This window comes from Notamacropus eugenii, chromosome 3, assembly GCF_028372415.1.
Source record: "Notamacropus eugenii isolate mMacEug1 chromosome 3, mMacEug1.pri_v2, whole genome shotgun sequence".
NCBI classification, from domain to species: domain Eukaryota; kingdom Metazoa; phylum Chordata; class Mammalia; order Diprotodontia; family Macropodidae; genus Notamacropus; species Notamacropus eugenii.
Window position 1 is genome coordinate 224,934,789 of NC_092874.1, and position 27,103 is coordinate 224,961,891.

Consider the following 27,103-nt stretch of genomic DNA (forward strand, 5'->3'; position numbering starts at 1 on the left):
AAAACTTGTTGCATCTGGGGAGGTAAAACTTGACACGTGTAACTTATAATTTATATCACTGAACTATTTTAAAACATTTTACATTTGTAATTTTTGATCTTTACAACAGTTCTTGAGGCTGGTAGGACAAATGTTATGATCTCCTTTTTGTAGAGGAATAAACAGTCTCAGAGGGGTTATGTGACCTTCCCAAGGTCACAGAGATGCTGTCAGAGCCAAGCTTCAAACTCAGCACCTTTGACTCTAAAACCAGTGCTCTTTCTTTCCCAGGGGAATGTAGCCCTACTTTGCCCTACCCACACAATCATTCCTGTGGAAAAGGATCAGTGAATTTGTCTATAATCTGAGAATATTACTGAGTCCCCATGGTTCCCTGTGGTCTTGCTCTTGACCTTGAACAGACTTCTGGGAAGAAGCCAAGGAAGCAGCTGGAAAGGGTGCTTTATAGGGGTGGGGGTGGGGGGGTTGACTGGAGTGGTGACTAGATGAAAGGAACTCAGGACAAGACTGGACCACAGTTGCTGACCTGGCATAATAAGCCAGGATGAGGGAAATGATGATCTCTGATTTCCAGGATCAAATATAAAATCCAGTGTTTGCCTTATAAAGCCAACCTGTCTCCTTTTTCCTTTTCCAGTCTTCTTACACCTTGCTCCCCACCACATACTCAGGATCCAATGTCACTGGCCTCCTTCCTGTTCCTAGCAGAAGACATTCCATCTCCTGACTGGGTCCCTGGCTCTTCCCTGTAACTTCTCCTTCTTCATTCCCACTTCCTGCTCTCCCTACCTTCCTTCAAGACTTCAAATCCACCATCTGCAAGAAGCCTTATCCCAATTTATTCCCTGTGTGACCATTTGCCAGCCACTCCCTTTGTCTGTGTCTCAGTTAACTCTTCTATAAAATGTGGAGGTTGGGTTTGATAATCTTATCATCAATTTATTTTATCTCTTACATGCACATAATCATGCACATGTTGTCTTCTCAGATTGTGAGCTCCTCTAGGGCAGGGTCTTTGCTTTGGTATCTCCAGCATTTAGTACAGCTCCTGGCAATTAATAAATGGCTTGTTGATTGACTATCTGACCTGCAGAACTTGGGACCAGGGAGGAGCATCAATCCAATTACCAATACTGATTTTTGTGTCCCCATCCCTCCACCTTGTGAGGTGGAGAAGTCAGATTGTTTGCCAGTCAATCTTATTTCCTGTTTTTCCCTTAGTCTCTCTTTCCCTGTCATTTTTGCTTTTACCTCTGTGGCACCACAAAGGAGGCAGTCTTCCCCACAGTCACCTAGCACATTAGTCTAGTCTACAGAGGAGGGGTAACTGGATGGCTCCTGCAATGCAGGAACCAATTTTTGCCACTATCTGGCACGTTCTCAAGCTGGAGTCTCCTGGCCTTGCTCTTGCTCTCCCCCTGGTGGGGAAACATAGGACTGTAGGATAGAGAGCTTTATGGGACCTTCGAGATTATGAAATCCAAACTTCTCATTTTATAAAAGAGGAAATTAGAAACTAGTGGATGGAGTGACTGACAAAATGGTCCCACAGAAAAGAAGTTGCGGAGGCAAAAGTTTGTAAAGATCAATGCAAACTAATCTTTCTCTAGAGTAGTAATCTTCAAACTTTTTTAATTTTATACCTCTCTCTCTCTCTCTCTCTCTCTTTCTCTCTCTATCATACACTTTCATATATGTGTATTTATTTATTTATAAATTTTTGACATGTACCACAGTGTACACTATGTATGTTCGTCCTTCATTGCCGAAGAAGACCACGCCATCAGGGCAATAATGACATGACTTGCACTTGACTTTGTTTTGAGTGAGGGAGGGCTGTGCAGGTCACCAGCCTCACTTCTCCTCCAGAGCCATCTGAATCCAGGGACCAGATATTCATCAGAATGACTGGAGATGACCCAGGATGAGGCAATTGGGGTTGACTTGCTCAAGGTCATACAGCTAGTAAATGTCAAGTGTCTGAGGTGAGATTTGAACTCAGGTCCTCCCAACTCCTGCACTGGTGCTCTATCCACTGCACCACCAAGCTACCCTGTGTACATTATAATATTTATGCAAAAGTAAACATCAGAAAAGAAAGAAAATAACATTTCAATCCCAGTCCACTTGACTTTGAGAAAATCACTTTGAAGTTGTGCAGAGGATGGATTGGGGGTGGGGAAACAGACCTGAGTCAGGGAGGCCAATTAGAAAACCAGCATAATAGTTAAAGCAAGAGCTGATGAGGACCTGAACAAGGGTGGTGGTTTAGAGAGAAGAGAACATATAGGAGAGATGTGGAGAGAGAAATAACAATTGATTGGATGTGTGGATATGGGGTAAGGGAAAGTGAGCAGTAAAAGATGACTGCAAGGATGGTAGTGTCTTTGATAATAATTGACCACTTTGGAAGATAGGTGGATTTGGGGATGGGGAAGGGAAAATAACAGAATACTGTCTTATGATTCATTAATAATTGGTCAATACTTAGTCATTCTGTGTGACTCACTCTGTCCTACTGGATGTGAAAAGCATAGAGCTCTTTCTCAGTAATCACTGCTCCCTGCTAAGAATCTATTCTCCTAGTGGCACCAGACATAGTCATGAGGTGGCCTGGGATACAGAAATTTCCTAGTGGCCCTCGAGTGGTTGCTATGAGTAGCCTTGGACTACACCCAGCTCTGAAGGAGGATGGTTGGAATACGACCATGTCTTTGTTTTTTCTGACTGTGATTGGTTCATCACAGACCCCTTGGGGTCAGGCCACACCATCTTATGGTCATGCCTTGTTCCCCAGGATGTGTTGACAACCATTTTAGAGACTCTGGAGTCTTTGAAGGCTCTGAGGAACCTTTTTTTTTGATGAGGCAATTGGTGTTAAGTGACTTGCCAAGAGTCATACAGCTAGTTAAGTGCCAAGTGAATGAGGCTGAATTTGAATTCAAGTCCTCCTGATTCCAGAGCCAATTCTCTACCCATTGCACCACCTAGCTGTCCCATGAAGAATCTTTCTTGGTACCATATGTTCCATATGGACTGAGTTGAGTCCCAAAACATTACATCTCTTTTGCCTTAGAATCTGGAAAACGCATACCTTAAAATACCATGAGGTAAGTGTGTGAGAAGTACCATAATCTTCATTTACAGATGTGAAAACTGAAGGTCAAAGTGATAAAATAATTTGCCTAGAAGAGCAGTAGAGCCAGGAGGTGAACCTACCTCTTAAGGAGTAGGTTCTTAGAGCTCATATCTCTTTCTTTTGTATCACTAACTAGTTCTATAGTATATACACAAAGAAAGATTTTTTTACTAGCTGTGTGATCCTGGGCAAGTCACTTAACCTCAATTGCTTCCAAAAAAATGACAGAAAGAAAGAAAAAGGAAGGAAGGAAGGAAAAGCTATATCAACATCATTAATTGACTGACTTTGGGCAGCTACCTCCATCTTGATGGGCCTTTGTTCTTCATCTGTAAAATGAGGCATTTGGACCCTATGACCTCCAAGGTCTCTATCAGCTCCAAATCTGTGGTCCCGTGACTGTCTGGAACCAACCACGTAGCTTCTGAACAATTGGAGCTGTCCTAAAATAAAATGGGCTGTCTTGAAAGGTAGCGAGTTCCTTATCACTAGAGGTTTTTAAGAGGAGGTTGAATGACTCATTGGTGAGGACCTTTTAGAGGGGATTTCTGCTCTAGTATAGGTTGAATGAATTAGGCAGCTTTGAAGGTCTCTCCTAACTAGGATTCTGTGATATGTTTCAGTGATTCTAACAAATGGTCCCTGTGTCAGACTAGGGGAGCTTTGGTGTGGTGTAGTGGAAAGAATATGTCCTTGGAGTCAGGGGATAGGGGATAGGTTAGCTCTTTGTAACCTTGAGCAAGAGACTCATTTTTCTAAAGCTTGAGTTTTCTCCTATGTAAAATATGGGAGTTGGATAAATCATTTTAAAAATTTCTTCCAGCTCTCAGTTCTGTTATCCTTGGCCTTCTTTTGCTTTCTCCAACTCCCAGTAACCAAGGCAAAACTCTAGAGATATATGGGTGAGGCTCAGTGCTAGTGGTGGCAAAGAGAAGGATGATCCCTTCTACACCCCCTTATCCCTGCTTTATGTGTTAGAGGGAAAAAAAGAAGCCCGTGTCTCAAATCCTGGGTATTATCTGGCTTCTTCTGTTGCCTATCTGACGTTCTCCTGGGTAGCCATCTGCTGGGTGTTTCCCCATTCTGTGTCTCTGACACAGACCCCTTTCTTATACAAAAAAACAATTCTAATGAGCTCTTTTCTTGAAAAGCCAGAGGGGCCTGTAGATACTGGCAGCCAGCATGATTATAGCCTTTGGACTAATTAGAACCACATCAAAAAGGAAGCCACCTCCCCAACCAAAATCCCTTTCCCATGCTGACTGACCGTATATGTTGTGAAATCAAAGCTGTCTAGTACAGACTGGAAGCAAGCATTGGAGGGGCTGTGGAAAAACAAATACACCAATACACTACCATGGCACTGATGAAGCATGTCCCTCAACTCTTGGCGCAGAGTATGGTGGCGTGAAATGAGGCAGATGCTGCCAGACATGGCTAATGCAGCGATGTTTTACTTAACTATATTTTTTTGTGACAAAAGAGGGTTCTATCAGGGTTGGAGATGAGTCATTGGGAGTAAGAATAGCTAACATTTATATAAGGCTTTAAGGTTTGCAAAGCACTTTACGTGTGCTTTATGTGGGGCAGCTAGGTGGCACTCTGGCCCTAGAGTCAGGAGGACCTGAGTTCAATTCTAACCTCAGACACTTGACATTGTGCAACCTGGGTCAGGTCATTTATCCTCCACTGCCTCACCAAAAAAGTCAAAATTAAAATTGGGACAGCTAGGTGGTGCAATGGATAGAACACCTGCCTCAGAATCAGAAGGACCTGAGTTCAAATACAGCCTCAGATATGTACTAGCTGTGTGTCCTGGGGCAGTTCACTTAACCCTAATTACCTTTAAAAAAATGAATAATAAATAAACAAAACCTCATTTAGGTTTCACAAAAACCTGGAGAGGTAGGTGTTATTACCATCCACATCTTATAGATGAGGACACTAAGGCAATGACTTGCCCAGAGTCACACATCTAATAAGCAGGATTTGAACGCCAGTCTTCTTGACTCCCAATTTAGTGCTCTAACTAGCGGCCTTGGTGGGTTGGTTGGTTGGTTGTGGTCTTTCATTCTCAGAGAGGACCAGAATGACATCATGATGCTAGAGTCAAGTTTCAGTGTATCCAGCTGTGGCTGATCAGACCAACACGAGTGCAGAATGCTCTACCTCAGGTCAGGCATAAATCGCTCATTTGAACATTTGGGGTAGATCCTAGCTGTCCACAGAGGTATAACAATGGTGTAAAAATAGAGTATCAGTATGATATTTTAAAAATAAATTAAAAAGAACCAAATAGGGGAAGAAAGTATGGGCTAGATGATTAGCAGTTCTTTGTAATATTAATCCTCCAGGGAATTCCCTGATTTTTTTTATCATAGGAATTAAATTGCCCTGTTGTCAACACCTGACTAGTGACTCACATGTATCATTTTAAGAAAAAGTGCTTCCCTCCCCCAAGTCCTGTGAGGCGAGAAGTCCCTGTGATCTGATCCAAGAACTCTCCCAGTTCAAATATTATTTTGGGCCAAAATGAATAACTTCTAAGTCCCTGAACACTGAATAAAAGGAGGCTTACTCAGCCCTGACCCCAGAGATGTTCTGGTAAATAACATCCTTGGCTTTAGTTTGAGGCAGCTCCAACTCCAGCACCTGCTAATCTCTGCAAGGCTAAGCAGCAAGGATGACCTCAGAGAAGGTGGGTGACCTCACAGGATGGTCAAGACTTCCAGATCTTCTATCTCCAAAGTCTGATGTTCTTTCTCTCATAAGACCTCTCTTACGTGAATGCAAAGCATGTTCTCCTTGGTCATTTGACAGAGTCAACTTATTTCTGGGAATTGACACTAGGATCCTGCCTGGATCATCTCCTCCACCTATCTAAGTCCTACCTTTAAGGATCAAATTCAAGTCTTCCCTCTTCTTCAAAATCTATTCTGATCCACCTTCTTCTGAATATCCTTGGCACTTACTACCTACCCACCTTAAGCTTTGGGCAGGTAGGTGGCATGGTGGGTAGAACACTGGGCCTGGAGTCAGAAAGGACTGAGTTCCAATTCGGCCTTAAACATTTGCTAGCTCTGTGATCCTGGTCAAGTCACTTAATCCTTATTATCTCAGTTCCATCATCTGTAAAAATGAGCTGGAGAAAGAAATGGTATTTTTGCTAGGAAAACCCCAAATGGGTTCACAAAGAGATAGACATGACTGAACAACAATCTTAATTATTGGGTGCTATTTGCATACATGCATATACATACATACACACATGTGCATACGCACACATGACTATATACCTGTACCTGTACCTATGCACACACACACAAACACATGTATGTATGTATACATATAAGCATACACATATACATGTAATATATGCACACATATATACATGTATATATACACACATATATACACATGTATACACACATAAACGTTCTTCAACTTTTCATTTGTTTGCATCATTTCATCAACTAGATTGTAAGAGTTTGGGTAGGCAGGGATCTTGTCTAAAGACCCACATTTATGAAGGTTTTATTTATAAGGCTAAAGCCTTCATAAAGTACTGTCCTTACAATAACCCTTTCAGGTAGGTCATGGGGTCATAGATTTAGAGATGAAAGGGACTGTAGAAGTAATCCAATAATAATGATGATGATGGTCAACGCTTGAAGAGTTGTAAAGCCCTTAACAAATGTTATTTCATTTTGTCGCTACCATGACTCTGGAAGTTAGTTGCTTTTATTGTCCCCATTTTACAGATGAGGAAATGGAGGCACAGAAAAGTATTTACCCAGGATCCCATAGCGGGGTATGTGTCTGAAGCCAGATCTGAATGGAGGTCTTCCTGACTTCTACTCCCAGCCTCTATCCATTGAACCACCTAGATGTTTCTCATTTTCTAAGTCTCTCATTTTACAGATGGAGAAACTGATTCGCAGAGGGGTTGACCCTTGCCTTAGGGTCACACAGGAAATAAGTGGCAGAAGTAGAATTGAGAGTAAGGTCCTTTGACTCCAAATTCTACATTTTTTCTACAACACCATGCTGTAGGACACATATTGTTATCATTCATATTTTACAGACAGGGAAACTGAGCTTCCAAGGGGTTAAGTGACTTGGTCAAAGTCACATAATTAATGTGTTAATGAACTCCATCTAGTAATTCCATCAGTAATTTCCACATAGGAAGTGCTCAGTGTATGCTGAATAATGGGATGATGGGGATGCAGTGAATAAAGAGAGCTGGGTTTGGAGTCAGATTCACAGGGTATGGGCTCACTTACCAGCTCTGCCATTGAGTATCTCTGTGAATTTGGACAAATTCCTTCTGTTCTCTGTTTTTTGGTTGTTTCACTCATGTCTAAGTCTTCATGACCCCATTTGGGGTTTTGTTGGTAAAGATATTAGAGTGGTTTGCTATTTCCTTCTCCAGCTCATTTTACAGATGAGGGAAACTGAAGCAAATGGGGTTAGTGACCTTTCCAGAGTTGCACAACTAGTAAGTATCTGAGGTTGAATTTGAATTCAGGAAGATGAGTCTTCCTGACTCCAGGTCTGAACCTCTATCCACTGTACCACTTACTTGCATCCATTTCCTCTCTAGGTCTCTGTTTTCTCATCTGTAAAATCTGGAACTTGGAATAGATGATCTCTAAGGTCTCTTGTAGCTCTAAAGGTAAAGGTTAATGAACTCAGTTCCCTAGTGCAAGGTTTGAAGGCATGCTTCCCTGTCCAGTATTTGTCCCACTGTCCTGGTAGTTCAACATTCATGGGGACTAGGTCTCTCCTAGATTGGGACATGGGACCCTTCACCTCTTGACAATGCTCCATTTCCTAGACCAGGTCTACACTTGCTCATGTGGGAAAATTACCCTCTGCCCACTCACAGGGGATGATTATGTATTAATGGGTCAATAGATATGTCAGGGCATGTGGGGTTGAAAAGGCAGGGGTTATGTTTATTGTGATATAGGGTCTCTCAGATAGTCCTATAAAAAGGGGCAAGTTTCAGCTTTGCTCTCAGCCTGGCAAGTGGGAGAATCCCACGCTCATAAATGGTATGAAACAACTTTCTCTTCCCTTTTATGTTGTCTGAGCCCCCTCCCAGGGCACATAAAAGGGAGAGATAGTTATGAGGTAGGTCACAAGTCAGATTGCCTTTTCTCCTGATTTCCTTTTTCTCAGGAACTTTCACCTAAGGAGACAGCATGGCCTGCCAGTCCTCCCGCATCAATTGGAACAGTGACACTAAGAACTTCAGTTCTTGCTCAGCTGTGGTGCCTAGGCTGGGAGCACGGCCAGGTGTCACTACCCTCTCTTATCGAGGGGGAAGTCCTGGAGGTCTGGGCTACAGGAAACTTGGGGGCTTTAGCAGCCGGAGCCTGGGGGGCATTGGGTCCCCTCAACTTTCTGTAGGCTATGGACATCCTCTGCGTAGCAGGGGTAGCTTTGGCTACCGAGTTGGGGGCTTGTGTGGACCCAGTCCCCCCTGTATCACCACTGTTACCATCAATGAGAGCCTTCTGACTCCACTCAACCTGGACATCGACCCCAATGCCCAGTGTGTGAAACATGAGGAGAAAGAACAGATCAAATGTCTTAACAACAAATTTGCTGCCTTCATTGATAAGGTGAGTTTGGGGCCTGGGATCACTAGGGAGCCAGGAGGATGGACAGATGGAGAGCTCACATGTTGACTCTAATACCCCATTACCCATATTGTGGCTTTTCTGTGGCAAACATTGATCCCACCTTCTCATTTGACACCGCTATCTCTTCAAATGAAATTTCTCCATGGAGTTGATCACTAACCCCATTAATACTCCTCAAGAAAACTTAAGGGCTATCAGGAAAGATAGACCTTTAACGCAAAAATACTTAATTCCTTTCTCCATACCTGTGGCATGAGACCCCAAACTGATTATTGGAGGAGGAAGGTAGATGACTCTACTCAGACTGGTACCATCCATCTGAGAAGTGATGGTGCTTTCAACCTAAGCATTCATTGATGTATTCATTTTTTTTTAACAAGCATTTATTAAGCAACCTACTATGTGTAATATTCTTTTGAGAAAAATCTAAAGTTTTGGCTGGTCTTTGGCACTGATATGGCTACGGATTACTAGGGAAGATCAGGCATGCTTATAAATAGCCACAATATAAATATATAATATGTGTAATAAATTTATATTATATATGACATATACAATATAAAATAGAAGATAACCAAAATGTGAAAGGCCGGAAAAATGAGCTCTGAGAAGCAGGGAGGAGCAAGTCAGTTTGCCATCACCTCTTAAGCAGAGTCTTTGGAAGGCTATTGTAGTATTTGTCATGAGGGATTTTGAATTCCTATATTATACATTTATTTAGCATAGCCTGTCTATCCCATATGGGTCACATTCTTGGTTTCTTTGAGAACTGTAGGTTGATACTACCTTCTGTTGTGGTGTGTGTGTGTGTGTGCGTGTGCGTGTGTGTGCATGCGTGTGTGTGTGTGTGTGTGTGTGTGTGTGTGTGTGTGTGTGTGTGTGTATAGCTTTAGATCCTGGAGGCTTATCATTCGGGGGGCATTAGTTAATGTTTAACAACCAGTTGGGGAACTTTGGGGGGGAAAGTACATGCAACAAAATTTTAAATTTGTAATCTACATAATTAACCCTTTTAGCATGATTGGCATAAATAATTAGCATTAGAAAAGCATACTTTTCTAAAGTCCAGATGACCTTTAAATATCCCAATCAATCAAGCCTTGGTCTGTAGCATTTGCCCATTTCCAAAGTGTAATTGCTCACACTGAAAATTTAACAATTGGCTCTCGAGAGCCAGTTCGAGCTGGTTGCAGCACATCCCTAGGCTTTCTGTCCCAAGCCAGCCTTGGGTGGGAGGGGGAGGGGGAGGATCATAGCCCCAGAGAATTTAGAACTAGAAGGGACCTTAGAGATCATCCAATTTAACCCCCTCAATTTAGGGGGAGGAAACTGAGGCAAAATTTATGAAACTTGTCCAGAGGGACTTGGGGAGAAAATATCAAAACTAATATTTGAACCTAGGCCTTATGGCCTCAAGTCTAATGCTCTTCCTCCTACACCATGCTGCTGAAGGAGAGGCTCATTTTGGTTGATATATTTTGGTCTATGTCTTTGGTAAAGAGCCTACCTGAGGATATGTGACCTCACAGGGCTGGAGGGATGGGGATTGATCTGTCTGCATTTATATCAGAGGGATAGATGGAAAGAAGAACCTGTAATGATCAGAGGTCTACAAAAAACCCATTCATAAGCATTATACCAGGGAAAGAGCATTGGGTTTGGGGTCAAAGGCTCAAGATTCAAGTTCTAATGCAATTACTTAATGGGTGACTTTAGTCACTGAACTCCTCTTTGCCTCAATTTCCACATCTTTAAAATGAACAGGCAGGGGTAATGATTCACATTTCATCAAAGCCTCTTTACTCCTTCCCAACCTAATACTCACTTCTTGTAGCCTTCCAACATCTCTTGCAAGTGATTAAGCTCAGAGGACTGAAAGACATCCACTGTCAGTCACTCTAGGTGGCCTCTAGAGTCTCTTCCTGCTCCAGATTCGTGATCTTATGATCCAAACACATTTTCATGATCTGCACCAGTGGCTTTCTTTTGCAACCCAAGGCTCACTTTCAGTTGCATGAGACTCTCCTCACTGGCAGAAAATTATTACTTGTTGTTCCCTGCCTGCCTTAAGGGAATAGGATTGGCAGGATCCCAAGGGATAGAGAGATCCAAAGTCTTCTGGTTTCTAGCTTCAAGAGAGGAAATGCCTGGTTTCAGGGTCTTTTCAGGAAGGAGAGAAAGACTTGGGGAAGAAGAGGACTTATAGAGAAGCTATATTGTAATCCTACTGGATACTATCAAGGGTCCTCAATCTCTTGTGCCAGCTAGGGTCACCATATTTTAGAGTTAGAGAGAACTTAGAAATCATTTTGCAGATAAGAAAACCAAGGACTAAAGAGAGAAAATGTTTTACCTAATTTTACCTAAGGTCACAAAGCCAGAATTTGAACACAGGTCCTCTGGGTGGAAATCTAGTACTGTTTCCACTACTAGTAATGTCACCACCACACCCCCCCCCCCCCCACTTCTCAACTAGGGTGTAAACAGTTAGCCCTATACAGTGAAAGATCCAATTTTTGTTAGAGTTGAATTCATGACTGGCTTTCCCTTTCCTTTGTTCTCAAAAGGCATCCATACATTCACAGGTACAGTTTTCTAGTCCTTCAATGCCTCCCTTACTCATCTCCATGTATTGAAATCCATCTCTTTCTTCAAGGTTCAGATTAGTTGACATCTCCATAAAGCCTTCCCTGATCCTTAGGAGCATGGACTTAGAACAGAAAAGAACCTCTCAAGATAGTTAATCGAACTCCTTCATTGAACAGAAGAGAAAATGGGGCCCCCACGGAGGCTACATGACTTGCCCAACGCTGCATAGATAGTTAAGTATCAGAGGCAGGATGCTCGTAGTTGAAAGTGTTGTCTCCGATTTTTTAGAGCACTTTGCCTGGATTTCTCCCTCCTCCCATTATACTCTATCTTGTAACATGCCAATTTGAGAGTATACTGTATTTCTCTGAAGGGCTATCCAGTTACAGAACCATGAACCCTTGAGTAAAGCAGGGAAGGAAACAAGCATTTATTAATCACCTACTATGTACCAAGCAATTAGTGCCTAATATGTGCCAGGCAATTAGCACCTACTGGGCTACGTGGTTCACAGATATTTCCTAGTCAGAGTCAGAATCTCTAGATTTGAAACCTGAACATGCTACTTACTACTTACCTAGAAATCATCTAACCTCCTCTAGGCTTCAGATTCTGCATCTGTAAAATGAAGGGTTTGTAATAGATGTCTTCTAGCATCCCTGCTACTTGTAAATCTATGATCCACTGACCTCAGCTTTTGTAGCACAATCTATGATTTAGGGTTAGAGGCAACAACTTTAACCTTTCCATTCAATTGAGTTCAGGCTAAACATGAATTTTCCACTCCTTATCACTGATGAACATTTGGTGAAGGAAAAGAAGGAAGGTGATTGGACTTTCCTAGGAAAATTTTATTCCAGTGCTCGGTGCTAAGAAACAAAGTGGAATATGGTGGAAATGACATAGTTTTTATGTTCATGGAGTCCATAATCTAATTAAAGTCATAGGGGGTGAGTAGGGGAGCCCAGGATACTTCTTGTAGCCTTCTAACTACAAGAAGCATCATAGTTTACATCTATTGAGTTGCCTATATTCAAAAGAGTGGCTATTGGTGAACCAAGGGCTCTTGGTTCATCCATCCTCAGTGGGTCAAGTGCGGCAAGAGTTCAGGGAGTTGACCAGTTCCTAGAAATCTGAATATTATAGTTAGAAGGATCCTTAGAAGTCATCCAGGCCAGGGGTGGGGAACCTGCGGTCTTGAGGCCACATGTGGACCCTTAGGTCCTCAAGTGCAGTTCTTTGAATGAATCTAAACTTCACAGAACAAATCTCATTAATAAAAGGATTTGTTCTGGAAAACTTGAACTCAGTCAAAAAGTTGCACCCAAGGACTTAGGAAGCCATATGTGACTTTGAGACCACAGGTTGCCCACCCCTAATCTAAGCCAAAATCTCTCATTTTACAGATACAGAAACTGAACATCACAAAGTTAAGGTGTCAGGGCTGAAATACCTGAGTACAAGCTCTCCCATGATGTCTTTCTCCCTGGTGCTGCAGGTCCGGTTCTTGGAGCAGCAGAACAAACTGCTGGAGACCAAATGGAACTTCTATCAGAGCCAGCTATCCTGTCAGAGCAACATGGAGCCCCTGTTCAATGGCTACATCGATACCCTGAAGCGGGAGCTGGAGGGTGTTGAGACTAACAGTGGACGTCTGTCCTCTGAGCTCAATCACATGCAAGAGGTATTGGAAGACTACAAGAAAAAGTGAGTATCAAGTGGGAAGAATGGTTCCTTCCTTACCTCTCTCCCTCCTTCCTGCTCTTCCTTCCTCCCATACTTCCTTCCTCCTTCCCATACTCGCTTCCTTCCTTCCTTCCTTCTTCCCTCCTTTTTTCTTCCCTTCATCCTTCTTTATATCTTCTTGACATCAGGCCCAGCATACTGTCCTAGCTGCTTTTGACAGCTCAGAGATTGGGTATTTGGTATTGTTACATCTAAACATCATTCTTAAATTTTTATGGGTTGATGTTATGACCAGAAAATTGTGGATAATAGTTTGGTTTATGATGAGGCTCTGGTTCTAATACAGTTTATTGTCTGCATTCTCTAGGATATTTTAAGGTTAGTATGGGGATTTGTCATTTCATGAAAGCTAGTGAGCTTATGAAGAATAATTCTCACCATCAAGTCATTTCTTACTAGGTGTAGTTGTTGCTACTGTTGAGTTGTTTCAGCTGTGTCTGACTCTTCATGACCCTATTTGAGGTTTTCTTGGAAGAGATACTAGAGTGCTTTGCATTCCCTTCTCCAGACAAGGAAACAGGGTGAAATGACTTGCCTAGGGTCACACATCTAGTAAGTGTCTGAGGCCAGATTCGAATTCACGAAGATGAATCCTCCTGACTTCAGGCCCAGCACTCTATCTAATGCACACTCAGCTGCCTGTATGAGGTATTTTAAGAGAGCTTGCTAATATTTTTTCAGCCTGAAGTGATGTGTTGCAAAGTTTCTACCATGCCCTTGTGTAATTTATATTGATCGATAAGTCCAGGTTCTTTAAAATTAAGCATTTTATGATTTTTAGAGAAGACAATCTGGTCCTGAATTATTGCCACTATAAAGGCTTCCATTTCCACAAATAATTTTGCGTGATTCAGTCATTAATTCAATGCTTCTTGGTCAATACATTTTGGGCTGAGTTCATGAAGATGTCATCCATGGAGGGCCTTTTTATTCCATGTTTGGATCTTAGCAGTTTATTGAGTTCCGACCACAGGTAAAACATATTCAGATACATTAAACAAATTTAATGATAGTCTTTGTTATTTTTCAGAGTTATCAATCTTTTATCAGTTTTACTATTTTTTCATGAAATAATGTCTATTTGTTCCAAAAGTATTTGACCTATTTACCATGTACTCTGAGAACTCTCTCTTCCTTTTGGTTAGGTAGTATTAATCTTTCTATGGCCATCTTAGGGTAATAGGCCCTATGTTTCATTAATACAGGGTTTTGTGAAGATACTTTTCAAATATGTTATGGTCCATTTCACATTTCTGGGAGTAAACATTAAGACTGGTATTATGTAGGTGTTGATTGCTTTCAAGGAATTTGTTCTTTTTTAATTGAGCTTTGCTTTCAGGGTGCCTGTATGTCTCTTAACATTGAATCATAGCTCTGTCCCTGATTACTTTATACTTAATATGTCCTGCCTGCCAGAAAACAAGGTATTTATAGATATCATCTTTCTTCATTAATTTAATACTTTGGTCTCCATCTTTCCTTGTCCTGTATGAAGACTTCTACATTTATTGAGCCCAAGATACCATTGAAGAAAGTTTCTACGGGATGAAGTGATTGTTTAATGTGTTTTTCAGGGAGCCATGTAACTTGATATGTACCTACTGATAAATAGCATGTTTTGGTTGCAGCCTCTAATAGGAGAATCAGATGTAGTTCTATTTGATGATGGACTTAAGGCTAGGCAAACCCATAGTGGACTTAAACTGTCTCTCTAAAGAAATGCTATATTTTATTATGTTTTAGTTAATTTTTTTCAGGTCTGCATTCTCTTCTTTCCATTTTTTATCCCCTCAATGAAGATAGCAAACAACAACAAAAAAATGCCTTGTTTCATATATGTATATATGTGTATATATGTATAGTCAAGTAAAACAAAATCCTGAACTGGTTGTGCCCATATACACATGTAGAAACACACACATACATATATGTACGTGTGTATTTATGTATAATATACATGTATGTTTATATCTATAGTTCATATAGATGGATATATGAATAAATATATTTATGGATAAATACATATTTATGTACATTTGTATATAATGATGTACATATGAATATGTATATATTCATCCATCTATATGTTTTATATATTCTATATAGATATGTTTACATAGGTATATACAGGTCTCAATCTGTAATTTAATCTTTACGTTATTGTATTGGTGGCATGTTTTGAATAGATAACAGTTTTCCATGCAGATCTCAAATACTCTTGAATTCACACTCTGCTTAAGTCTGTTTTATAAATTCGTGCCACATGAACAAGCCATGAGTGTGGAACAAAATCAAAGGTTTGTGATTATCAACAAAGACAGCATAAAAATTATGGTGCCATTGGGCAGGTGTTCACTAATTACTGAGTACTGGAAATAATAACTTGTTGTTTACACACACACACCCAAGGCTTTGGGGCACACCTTTTAGTTTCTCAAACAATAGACTAATTTTTTACAAATATACTATACATGCACACATACATATATATACATATGTGTTTGCATGCATGTGTGTGGGTATATATATGTAAGTTACACAAGCTGTGAATACTTTGCATAAAGTATATAACGCACAATTGACCTAATTTTGAAGGGACTTTTAGAGTTCCCATCTAATGCCTTTTGTTAAGAAAGGTGGCAGCAGACACGCATCTAAGTTGGTAAAATGGTATACTCGTAATTCACATGCCACTGAGAAGCATTTGGGATAATACACTGTTGCTTTTAAGAAGCTAGAGTTATAGTTACCTCCCTTGGTATAACTCTTCTCTATCATTCATTACATTAATGAAGCTCAGGCTCTCTATTTCTCATTTGATCTAACTTGGTTTCTTATATTGGACTTCTAGCAGTTATATAGATGACTGGAAATGTTCCACATAGCTGTTATTGTTGTCATCATTATTATTAGGAATGAATATCTGATTCCATCAGTGGGGAACACTCTCCCCACACCAAAGACATGCCACTATTCTGTAACTTACAGTCTTAGAGGGTTGTTTGGGGGCGGTAGTATTTAGAGCTTACATGGCTTGCCTCAGGCACATAGGCATTTTTGAAAGGGAAGACTTTAACCTAGACCTTTCTGACTCCAAGACCAACACTCACATTAATAAGAGTAACCTGGAGGACAATGTGGTCTAGTGAAGAGGGATCAGACTAATGGCCTAAAGGCCATAGGGGACCCACAATTTTTTGAGTTTTGTCTAAGCCAAATTAATATATAATTGAGAATTTTTTGACAAAAATAAGTAAAAATACAATACAACAGAGATTATATTAATTTGTGGTTTTCTAAGTCAATATATAGCCAGCTGAGATCTGTTTCTATTTGATTTGTATACCATTGATCTAGTGGATAAAGAACTGGTCTTGGAGGCAGAAAGTCCTAGGTTCGAGTCCAACCCCTGGCACATGTGTGATGATAGAAAAGTCACTTAATCTCCCAGTGCCCAAGACAATTCTCAAAGAGGTTACATGGCTTGCCTCAGGCACATACCAATGCCAAAGGGACTTTCCTTCTCCAGGTTTTCCCTATACTAATAAAATCACAGGTCAAGTCCTTGCTCCTAGCTCTTGGAAAAGCAAGATAGCTTAGTGGATAGAGTGTTGCTTTGTAGCTAGATTTCCTGGATTATTGCTAATTTACTTTGTGTCATAAAAATGCATCCTGAGTATCTATCTAGGTCCCATATTTACTGGACCTTGAGGAAATGATAGAGTGGACTGGATATTGAAAAAGAGCAAATTCTGATAAAGCAGCTTCTCCCTCCTCAGAATATCTCTCTTCATGAAGAACTTTATTTCTGTTTTCAACCTCTGATTGAACAGCTGTCCACTTCCTTCCCTTTCTCATTTTTTTCCATTCTCTCCCATCCTGGCAAGGTCAAGTGTCCCTTCCTCTATCTCAGATCCTTTTCTTTTCCTGTTGAAGGCTCATGCATTTCCTTTAAGAATATGTTCATTTTTCATAAGAATCTGGAGTGTGTAGAAGTTTTCTTCAAGTGCTGAGATCAGCCTGGGGAATCTACTGGGGACACAGATAGCTTGACTGTGGTAGAAATACAGACTTGCAGGTTGAAATCTTAGTCCTTGATTTTTTCTTTTTGAACTACATGAATAATAACCATAAGCCCTTTACAGCCCATTATTCTTTCCATAACTTGACATTCCCCACTCAACTTGTTTTTCTTACTCTCAGCAATTCAATAGTCAAACCCACTTCCCCTTCAGCCTTGCATCAACTTATCTACTTCCCCAGTTTATCCCATCCACCAGCCCGTTGAACCAATTTTACCTTTTAATCATTCCACTTATCTTTTCTTTCTCATCTTGCCTTGTCTTGCCAGCTATCTTTCCCTTATCCTTCTACAGTCTGCCTCTCTAGGTTCCATTCCCTAACCCTTCTGGATTAACCTACATTTTTTATACCCATTTTGATTGTCCTTGATCTTTTCAAGATGGAAGTAGAATCTGGACCAATATTTGGGCCTGGAAATTGTTCTTCAACTTTTACTCAAGTTGTCACCAATTGTGTTCAGAATTTCCATTACAAAAGTAACCCTGGACCTAGCTACAGGATTTTCTTACTGTTATTTAGCTCATTTTTTTTTCTCTTCTCCTGGCCCTCTTTATCCTATATCCTATAGAAATTCAAAGCAGAATTGCACACAATGTGGAATTTTGGTTATGAACTATCTGGTCCTGCTCCTTAGATGGACCCAGGTACATGGGTCTTTGCTCTGGCCTCCTTTGGGGTGTCAGGGAAAGACAACAAATCCTTGTTTAGCTCATGTCATTTTTTTTCATCCTTGCCCCCACTGTCAGGGTTGGGATAGATAGAATTCTAGAGCTAAGGTTTTACAGAAGCAGCCAAAATTTTCCAAGATATCTATATTCTGTAATTTAACTGTTGTGGACCTTACCCACTTGGGGAATTTATGAGTTTCCATGTCAACTGGGGCTGAGTTGAACTCAAATTCACCTCAATGTTTGGTGAGAAAAGGCAGCAGACATAGGGTAGGAAAATCCAGAAGAGCATGGACCCATTTCTATTATGTTAGAGCACAAGGATTCATGCCACCAGTGGTAGAATTGAGAATGAAAGACTTGAAAGAGAATAGGGTTTTTTGGAGTAGACTTCTGAAGTAGTAGCTTCATAGACTTTTTAGATCTGAAAGGCATCGTGGAAGTCATATATATGAATCCTCTCATTTTACAGAAGTGGATGGTGAGGTTCAGAGAGGGCCTATGACACCATATAACAGTAGAGATGGAATGTAAAGTTCCTGACTGTCAATCCAATCTTTTCACTCAATTCTTGGTACTTTCAGTTTGTGAAAATGGAAGCAAAGTGAAGCTTAACCTATTCTTTGAATTTTGAGGCAAGCCAGCCTGAAATAGTCCTAAGTTTTTCTACCCCCTTTGATCTTTCTCCATAGGTATGAAGAGGAGGTAGGCCTCAGAGCTACAGCTGAAAATGAATTTGTGGTCCTGAAGAAGGTGAGTGAGTGACCCTTCCTTCATTCAGAGGAAGTAAATTTCATTGCAAAGAGAAATCTGAGTTCAGAGATATGGTTTAGTTGTCATCTTACATACAGGGCTGTTAGCAGACATTTGAATCTATGGGTTAGTGTTATTTAGACTCTGAAAAAAATGAATAAAACAGAAGAGGTTATCTTGTTTTCCCCCGACTTCCATGTCTCCATTTAGGACCTTGGGTACACTCTGTTTACTGAACACTGAAAATCATCTATTTCATTTTGAATGACTTTATCACTTTGTAGGCAACCAGGTGAATGGATGAACATTTTTACCTCACTTTATTTTGAGTTTTTGTACATACAGGTCATCTAAGACAATACTAATCCATGTTCTCCTTTATTCATGCTCTATGACCTGTAATCCTCACTAGTTGCCATCTAAGATGTGTCTTTTGAAGAACTTGTAGTGGTCACCATTCCAAAATGTTGGACTAAGCCCCAAAGCAAACTTATAGGATAATCTCATGCCCTTTAATTATGCACAAATTTATTCAAAATTAGTACCTCCTTTAAGATACTGTCATGGAACAGATAGATAGGCAGAGGGAAAGGCAGCAGTTGAGTCAAAACAGAGGTCTTGGTTTGTTTGGTCAGAAATCTCTACTTGATCAGAGTGAGATGATTATCTACACAACAATATAGAATCACAGTGAGTTGTTCACTCTTGAATAACAAATGAATGACTGATTAGGTTTTCCAGGGAGTCAAATTCTGGTGATTCCATCAATGACTTCTATACAGGACAGCAGCTATCCCTCCCTAGGATGTGAGGAAAACAGCTTTCCCTAATCAGCAAGCTTTCAAAGTCGTAATATAGTAAGGTCCCACCTCCCACCATCAGTGATTCCACGTAGGAGAAGAGCTATGGGTATTGTTGAAAGCTGGGTTCAATTTGACCTGAGGGGATAACTGAGTAGAAAATCCATGTTGGGATGGGGGGAAGCCTGATGTAATGGCTATTGTAATGGTCTGGCTTTTAGTTTCAACTCTAGTACTTTCCCTGGTTAATTCATTTCTCCTTGAAAGACTTTAAATTTCCAATATATGAAATGAGAAGGTTAGACTCCACAATCTTTACAAAGGCTTAATGGGACCTCAGACAGTCCAACCCTCCCAATTGGTAGACGAGAAAATTGAGGCCCTTGGAGGCTGACTGACTAACCCAAGGTCAGACTGGTAATGAATATGAGAGCTGGGGCCTGAGTCCAGGTTTCCTGATGCCTAGTCCAGGGCTTTGTCAACTGTTTGATGCTTCTCTGAGTTCTCTTTCACTTCTAACACCATGTCATAAAACAAAAAGTACAGTGAGAAGGGACCAATGGGTGAAGAGGCCTTGAAAGTTGAACACTGGAGCTTGAATAAAATATTCCAGGGAAGAAAGAGTCCAAATTAACTACCAATGACATATAAAAGAAGATGCTATCTGCACCCAGAGAAAGGACTGATAGAAGTATGTATAGAATGATTTTACATACATATACATATATGTATATGTAATATGTGTATGTATATATACATAGAAATATACATTTATATGTATACATACATACGCATATCTAATGGTAACCACCTGTAAGGCAGGGAGTGGAGAAGGAGGAGTAGAAAGAAAAAAAAAGGAGAAAAAAAGAAATTTACATGATAACTTTATTATATATTTAAAAGAAATAGCAAGTGAAAATGTGTTTAATAGGAATGTACGTGTAGAGCCTATATCAGATTGCATGCCATCTTGGGGAGAGAAAAAATTTAAAGCTTATGGAAGTGAATGTTGAAAACTAAAACTAAATAAATTAACTAATAAAAATAGATTTGCGGTTTCATGTGCAATTATCTTTTTAAAAATTATGCCATGAAAATGCTTGTTTTATTCCATAAATTAAAAATAAAATAAAAATTTTAAAAAGAGTCTCTGTTTTTGAGAAGAGGAGGAACATTGTTTGTGGAAGATGACACTAAGAGCATTGTTCAGGGTATATGAGGGGAGAAAGAACTGGTGGTCCAGAAGGAAGGCTGTTGAAGTCATCCAGGTAGGAGCTGATGTTGGGGTGGACGAGGGTGGTGACCCTGGGAAGGAAAAGAGGAAAGATGGAGGAGAAAGAATCATGACTGCCCCTATCCTCTCCATCCCAAGGATGTAGACAGTGCTTACCTTCGGAGGTCAGACCTGGAAGCAAACTCTGAGGACCTGACGGAGGAGATTATCTTCCTTCGAGCTCTGTACGAGGAGGTAAAACAAGCTTTGTATTAAGATGGACAAGAAAGAGGAGCCAAGTGAAGGCACGATAACTTCTCTGGGTCCCAATTTTATAGGCATTGTTAGACCCTAAATCATCCAAGGCCTTAACATTCCTTGTCAATGGGATGTTCCTATTTAGGTCTCACTTGAACCCCCTTCTGCTACGTCCACTACATGTTTTTCTGGTTTGTTTCTTCATACACATGAAATGGCTTGCCTCTTTTCATCTTTAGGGTAATCCTGAAAGCTGGCATTAAGGTTACATCTACACAGCACAATGTGTGCCCATAACAGGAAGATATGGACTTTTGGCAATTATTTTATTCATTCTTGGAGTAGAGACAAACAAAATATCAAATTCTGGACCTCGAATCTAATCAGTGGCTGATCCAGCAGGCTAGCTCCAGATAGACTGAGAGGAGGATGCTTCCACTGGACTGCCTACTTGAGCCAGAAACAAAGTGTCCACTTAGTTCTTGGCCAGGGGAATATGACCCAAGTAACTCCTTAGCTAGGTCTTCCTAAAATTGTCTGATATTTTAAAGATTATTCCCCCAAACTCAGGGTTTGGTGCTTGTCTTTCATGCTCCACATACATCAGGTGAGAGTTTAACAACTGAGAAAGGGATGGGAAGGAACTTCAAGCCAAAAATAATGGCATCTACTCTTGTAGGAGATTCGGGTACTCCAGTCAAAAATCTCAGACACCTCTGTTGTGGTGAAGATGGACAACAGCCGGGAGCTCAACATGGACTCAGTTGTAGCTGAGATCAAGGCTCAGTACGATGACATCGCCAGTCGTAGCCGGGCTGAGGCTGAGTCTTGGTATCAAAGCAAGGTTAAGAGGGTCCATCTCCCTTATCTCTGGGGAACATAGTGGGGAGGATTCAGGGGAGATTTTGAACAAGTGAGCCAGGCAGGATAGCGTGGGGCTTTTACTGGGATATAGTCAAATCTATAGGTAGCATCAGTCTTTCCAGAATCAGGTCTGTTAGGGTTCAATGTTAGGGATACTTTGAGAAGTTTGCTTGTTCAGATGTACAGTGTCCTGAACTTCATTCATGGCTGGACAGAAGAAGGAAAGCAAAGAGATCTACCCTATCTCCTCTTGATTCTCCATGCTGCTGGAGAGGAGCAGTGGCCTAACTCAGCATAAGACCTACCATTAGACCCAGCTTTTCTAGTTCCATTGCAAAGAAGCCAGGTCAAGTGGACATGGCTAAGCTCTTTGGTGGTTTCGATGGGGGATGAGTGAAAGAGCCCTGACTCTATGGCCTGATGAACTGGATTATAAATCTTGGCACTTTCACTTACAGTGTGATTTGGGGGACGTCACTTATTTCTCAACCTCAGTTTTTCTACTCTGTAATTTGAGGGAGTGTGGATGAGATGAACTCTAAGATCCCATGCATCTCTAGAAATCTGCAATTCTGTTTGACCCTTCAGTGTGAGGAGATGAAGGCCACTGTGACCCGTCAGGGAGAGAATCTCCGGAGAACCAAGGAGGAAATCAATGAGCTGAACCGCATGATCCAGAGGCTGACTGCAGAAGTGCAGAATGCCAAGCAGCAGGTCAGAGGGGGAAAGTAAAGAGGGAAGGGGAGAAGGGTATGGGGCTCCAAGGGGTGGGCTCCTCCTCCTTACACTGTCTGATCTATATTCAGATCAAGGAGTGACTGCAGGGCCAGTGTGCTGCTTCCTCTGCCCCCCAATATGGTGGTGCTACCATGTCCCTATCCCTATCACTATCCCTAATTGGTCAGAAAAACAAATAAACAAAAGATCATTTTCATTTTTCTCTCACTTCCTCTCTTAGCGTTGCAAGCTAGAGGCTGCGGTGTCAGAGTCAGAGCAGCAAGGCGAAGCAGCTCTGAATGATGCCAAGTGTAAGTTGGCAGAGCTGGAGGAGGCACTGCAAAAAGCCAAGCAGGATATGGCCTGCCAGCTGCGTGAGTACCAGGAGCTGATGAACGTCAAGCTGGGGCTGGATGTGGAAATCGCCACCTACAGGAAGCTGCTGGAAGGAGAGGAGAGCAGGTGGGGGCAAGGGCAAGGGGCACCCAGCAGCTTTTCTCTGGGATGGAAGCCTAGAATGTCAGAACTGAAAAGGACCTCAGAGATAAAGTCAAACCAGTTCATAAAAGAGAAAGCGGAAGCCCAGGGAGGGAGGCAGAAGCAACATAGCTAGTTAGTGGCAGGGCCCTTTACTATTTTCTAGTTGTTCAATGTTCTTTCTGAGAAATGAGATGATATTTGCAAAGTGCTTAGTACAATGCCCAACACATAGGAGGCATGTAATAAATGTTCATTTCCTTCCTTCCTTTCTCACACTAAGGCAAAAAGGCTGGCAACTTCATTTAAGAATGAAATTCATTCAAAGATCAATTTAGGGCTATAAAAGGCATTAGCCATCATCTAGTCTAGCCCCCTTGTTATACAGAAGAAGAAACTGAGCTCCAGAGAGGGGAATTTGGTTGTCCAAAGTCATAAGGCTAGTAAGCAGCCAGACAGGATTGGAACCCAGACCTTTACTGCCCCATGATACTTTTCCATCAGAGTCAGCATAAGCTAAACTGGTGCATCCTCCTCACTCCTTCTCCCCTCATCCAAACTTGCGATTTCATGAGAGTAGGGAACTCCCAGCGTGGGAACTCCCTCATCCAAAACCTGTGATTTCATGAGAGTAGGGAGCCCCCACTGTGGGAAATTTCTCCAAAGAAGCAGAGCTGTAGTTTGATTGATTGTAGATTGATTAACAATCTTACATGGTTGCCTAAGGGCATTGAGTGGGTGAGTGATGTGCCTATGATCAGAACCACTGTGTGTTAGAAGCAGGATTTAAACCCAGGTCTTCCCGATTCCAAGGGTGATCCTTTCTATCCATCACTCCACACTGCCTCTCGAGGAAACCGAATTAGCTGAAACTTGGTTAGTATCAATGGGATACAGTCAAATTTGTACTCAAGTGATGGAGACAGAGCCGAACAAAACACGTTTGCAGCTGGGAGGGCGATCAGCTGCATATAGATTGACTGGCCCTTCCTCCAAGCTAATTCACTGACCTTCCCATGTCTGGACAACCTTAAGCCGTGATACCAATTGCACTTAAGGAAATATTTCCAATATATTTGCTCCACTAGTGAAATAAGATTCAGTCTACTTATTCATCTTGTATCCACATTCCCGTCCTCTCCTCTCCAACATCTCTCCAATGAGAGCTGGAATGAGAAGAGGTCTCAGACAAAGGAGGAGTCCTGGCATTTGCCCTCAGGAAGCTCCCAGACTGATGTGGGGTGTGTGGCGGGAGGAAGAGGATGGATGAGCATTTATATGGCACCTAATATGTGCTAAGCACTTTTACAAATATAATTTCATTTGATCCTCACAACAACACTGCAAGGTGGATGCTATTATTATTTCTATTTTATAGTTGAGGAAATAGAAGCAAACAGGCTAAGTGACTTGTCTAGGATCACACAGCTAGTAAGTTTTTGGGTCCAGTATTAGAACTCAGGTCTTCTGCCTCCAGGCTCAGCACTCTATCCACTTGGTTAGAAGAGACATGAAACAAAGCTAGAAAACTGGACAGATTTAAGGAGAAAAAAATAAATAACGATAAATCCAGACCTGTATGAAATATAAGTTAGTCTTTATTATTTGAACTTGAAAAACTCTTAAAAAGAAGTTTCTAAAGCAGGGAACATCCTAAGCCACATGATTCAGTAAAAGAAGCATTAATCTTAACCTTAGAGAGGTAGGGGTCATGGGACTTAAAGGTGGGAGGGATTTCAAAGGTTATTTTGTCCAGTTTCTTCATTTTACAAGTGAGGAAACTGAGACTGAAAAAGGTAATGGAACTTGCCCAAGATCACATAGCTAAGGAAATGACAATGCTAGGATTTGACCCCAGGTCCTATAAGTCCAGATCCCTCAAAGTACAGCTGATGGCTCCTTTTGGGTCACTTGTCTGGCTCTTGACCTTGAAGGAGTTATTCAACTACTCTGGGTTTCTTTTTTCTCCTCTGTGAAAGAAAGGGGGCTGTAAAGAAAAGGATCTATATTTTCCCCTTCCCTTTCCTTCACCTCCACAGTTTTCACAGGCCGAAAAGACAACATTGAACAGCTAGAAGGGACCTTGGAAGACTTCTAGGAAGTGACTTGCCCAAGGTCACACAGACAGTACATGATAGAGCCAGGATTTAGACCCCGGCCATCTGATTCTACATCAGAGTGTATTTCTCACAGTACTATAATTGTTCTTCTAGTCCAGTGTTTGCCATTTTGAAGAAACTGAGGTCTAGAGAAGGAAAGTGATTTGTCTTAAGTCACAGAGCTATATAGAGACTCCTCAAGCCTTACTGGTAGGATGGAAATTTCTGGAGGGCAGAATCTATTTTCCATTTTTGTCTCTGTATCCCCATCATCTAATACAGTGCTTTGGATATAGTTGGTATCCAGTGATAAGTAAATATTCATTGAGTTGACTTGCTGGCAAGGTGTTGGGAGAGATAGCCCTGTAATGTCTTCTGTGCCCCCTTTATTGTTAATGCCAGAGGAGAATATGGCACAGTAATGGGATACAACTACTTCCCTGGGGATAGATACTTGCCCCACCATCTCTCTCTTGCCCAAAATTAAACTCAAGGCTTCCAAGGAGATGCAGAGAACTGTGTTGCTAAAAAGGCGGAAGATTCCTTTTCTAACCTTGTTCTCTCCTTTTTTTGGACAGGTTGTGTGAAGGCGTTGGCCCAGTCAACATATGTAAGTATTTTATATGCCTTCCCACATTGTAGTAATGTTCTAAATGGGCCAATGTCTATAGTTTTCATCCCAGTCTCATATCCACATAGTACAGTGCTCAGTGGGAGAGGGGAGAGGAAGAAGGGAGAACTGGAGAGGGATCTTCAGTTAGCTTACTTTTGATTCCAATTTCAGAGTTGAAGGACTCATTTCAATCAGATTACAGCAAATCCTACTCACTTTCTTGGTGCTGGACATATAGGAGACTCAACAGACTTAAACAGCATATTTTCAAGAGAGGAGATGCTTAGTGTAGGCTTCTGGTCCAGACACTTTGTGTTCCTGACATGAACTCTTGATTGTCTACTGTAGGGAACATACACTGTAGCCCATGGCAAAGTTTTGTTTCTACTAAATAATTTACACTTATAATTTCCACATAACAATATATTAGTATAATTTACACTTATGCATAATTTATCCACGCTCTTAAGTTAACAAAGTACTTTTCACATATTCCCTTATCTGAATCTCAAAAAGAACTGTGTGAGTTAAGAGCTATAACTGTTATGGCACTCATTTTAGAAATGAGGTCATTGAGATTCACAGACCAAATAACTTGCCCATCATCACAGAGCTAGTAGCAAAGGAAGGATTTGAACTCAGGTCTTCCTGACTCCAAATCTAGCACTACTGACTTTATCATAGTGGGCTTCTCTTGCCATAGTCTCTTCCCCTCTATCTCCACCCTTTGCCCTGATATCATCCCAGGTTACCATCCACTAAGATCTGTCAGTAAAAACACGGGTCTTATGATATACGATCATGTTGATATGATAATATCTAATTTAAAGTCAGAAGCAGCTGTCATTTAGCAGATAAAATATTGGCCTACAAGCCAAGAAATTCAAGTCCAATCAATGACACATACTTGTTGTGTGACCTTAATTTCTAAGTGCTCTCGAGAATTCTCTAAGACTGAAAGTTGGAGAGAAGGTGTCAGCCTAAGTTAGTAGAGGAATTTCCTCATCTGGGAGTTTCTCTTGGTCCAGTCCTTATTAATATCAAATTGTTCTTGAGGGAATTAGGAAGCTCAATCTATCATCCCCCAAATTAAGGAATTTATTTCCCTAAATCTTACTAAAAGTTATTTTGGGGCCATTTGACCCATCAGTGTTACCATTCCATTGGGATTACCATCCCATTGATTACTGACTATAAAACATGTTGAGTCGAAACCTGCTTCAAAGGAGAAACAGGCTGAGAAATCTGATGCTCTGTCTTTGTCCACAGGTGTGAGCCGTTCTCAGGGGGGAGTGGTCTGTGGAGATGTCTACCCCACTGTCGTCTCTCGAGGAACAGGGTCTATGGGTGTCAGCACCACTGCTGGTGGAATCTGCTCTCCATTGGGGGGAGTTGGCTGTTCCAGTGCTAGGTCTGTCAGGTTTGCATAG

At 41.2% G+C, this 27,103-nt stretch overlaps 1 protein-coding gene across 1 annotated transcript; it reads left to right on the forward strand.

The window, feature by feature from the left end:
* The first annotated feature begins 8,349 nt into the window (after window positions 1-8,349).
* LOC140531376 (keratin, type II cuticular Hb5-like) lies at window positions 8,350-27,103 on the forward strand. The gene is made up of 9 exons (XM_072650340.1): window positions 8,350-8,772; window positions 12,881-13,089; window positions 18,572-18,632; window positions 20,805-20,900; window positions 21,583-21,747; window positions 22,356-22,481; window positions 22,726-22,946; window positions 25,639-25,670; window positions 26,943-27,103. The coding sequence occupies exons 1-9, from the start codon at window positions 8,350-8,352 to the stop codon at window positions 27,101-27,103; spliced, it is 1,494 nt and encodes a 497-aa protein (XP_072506441.1).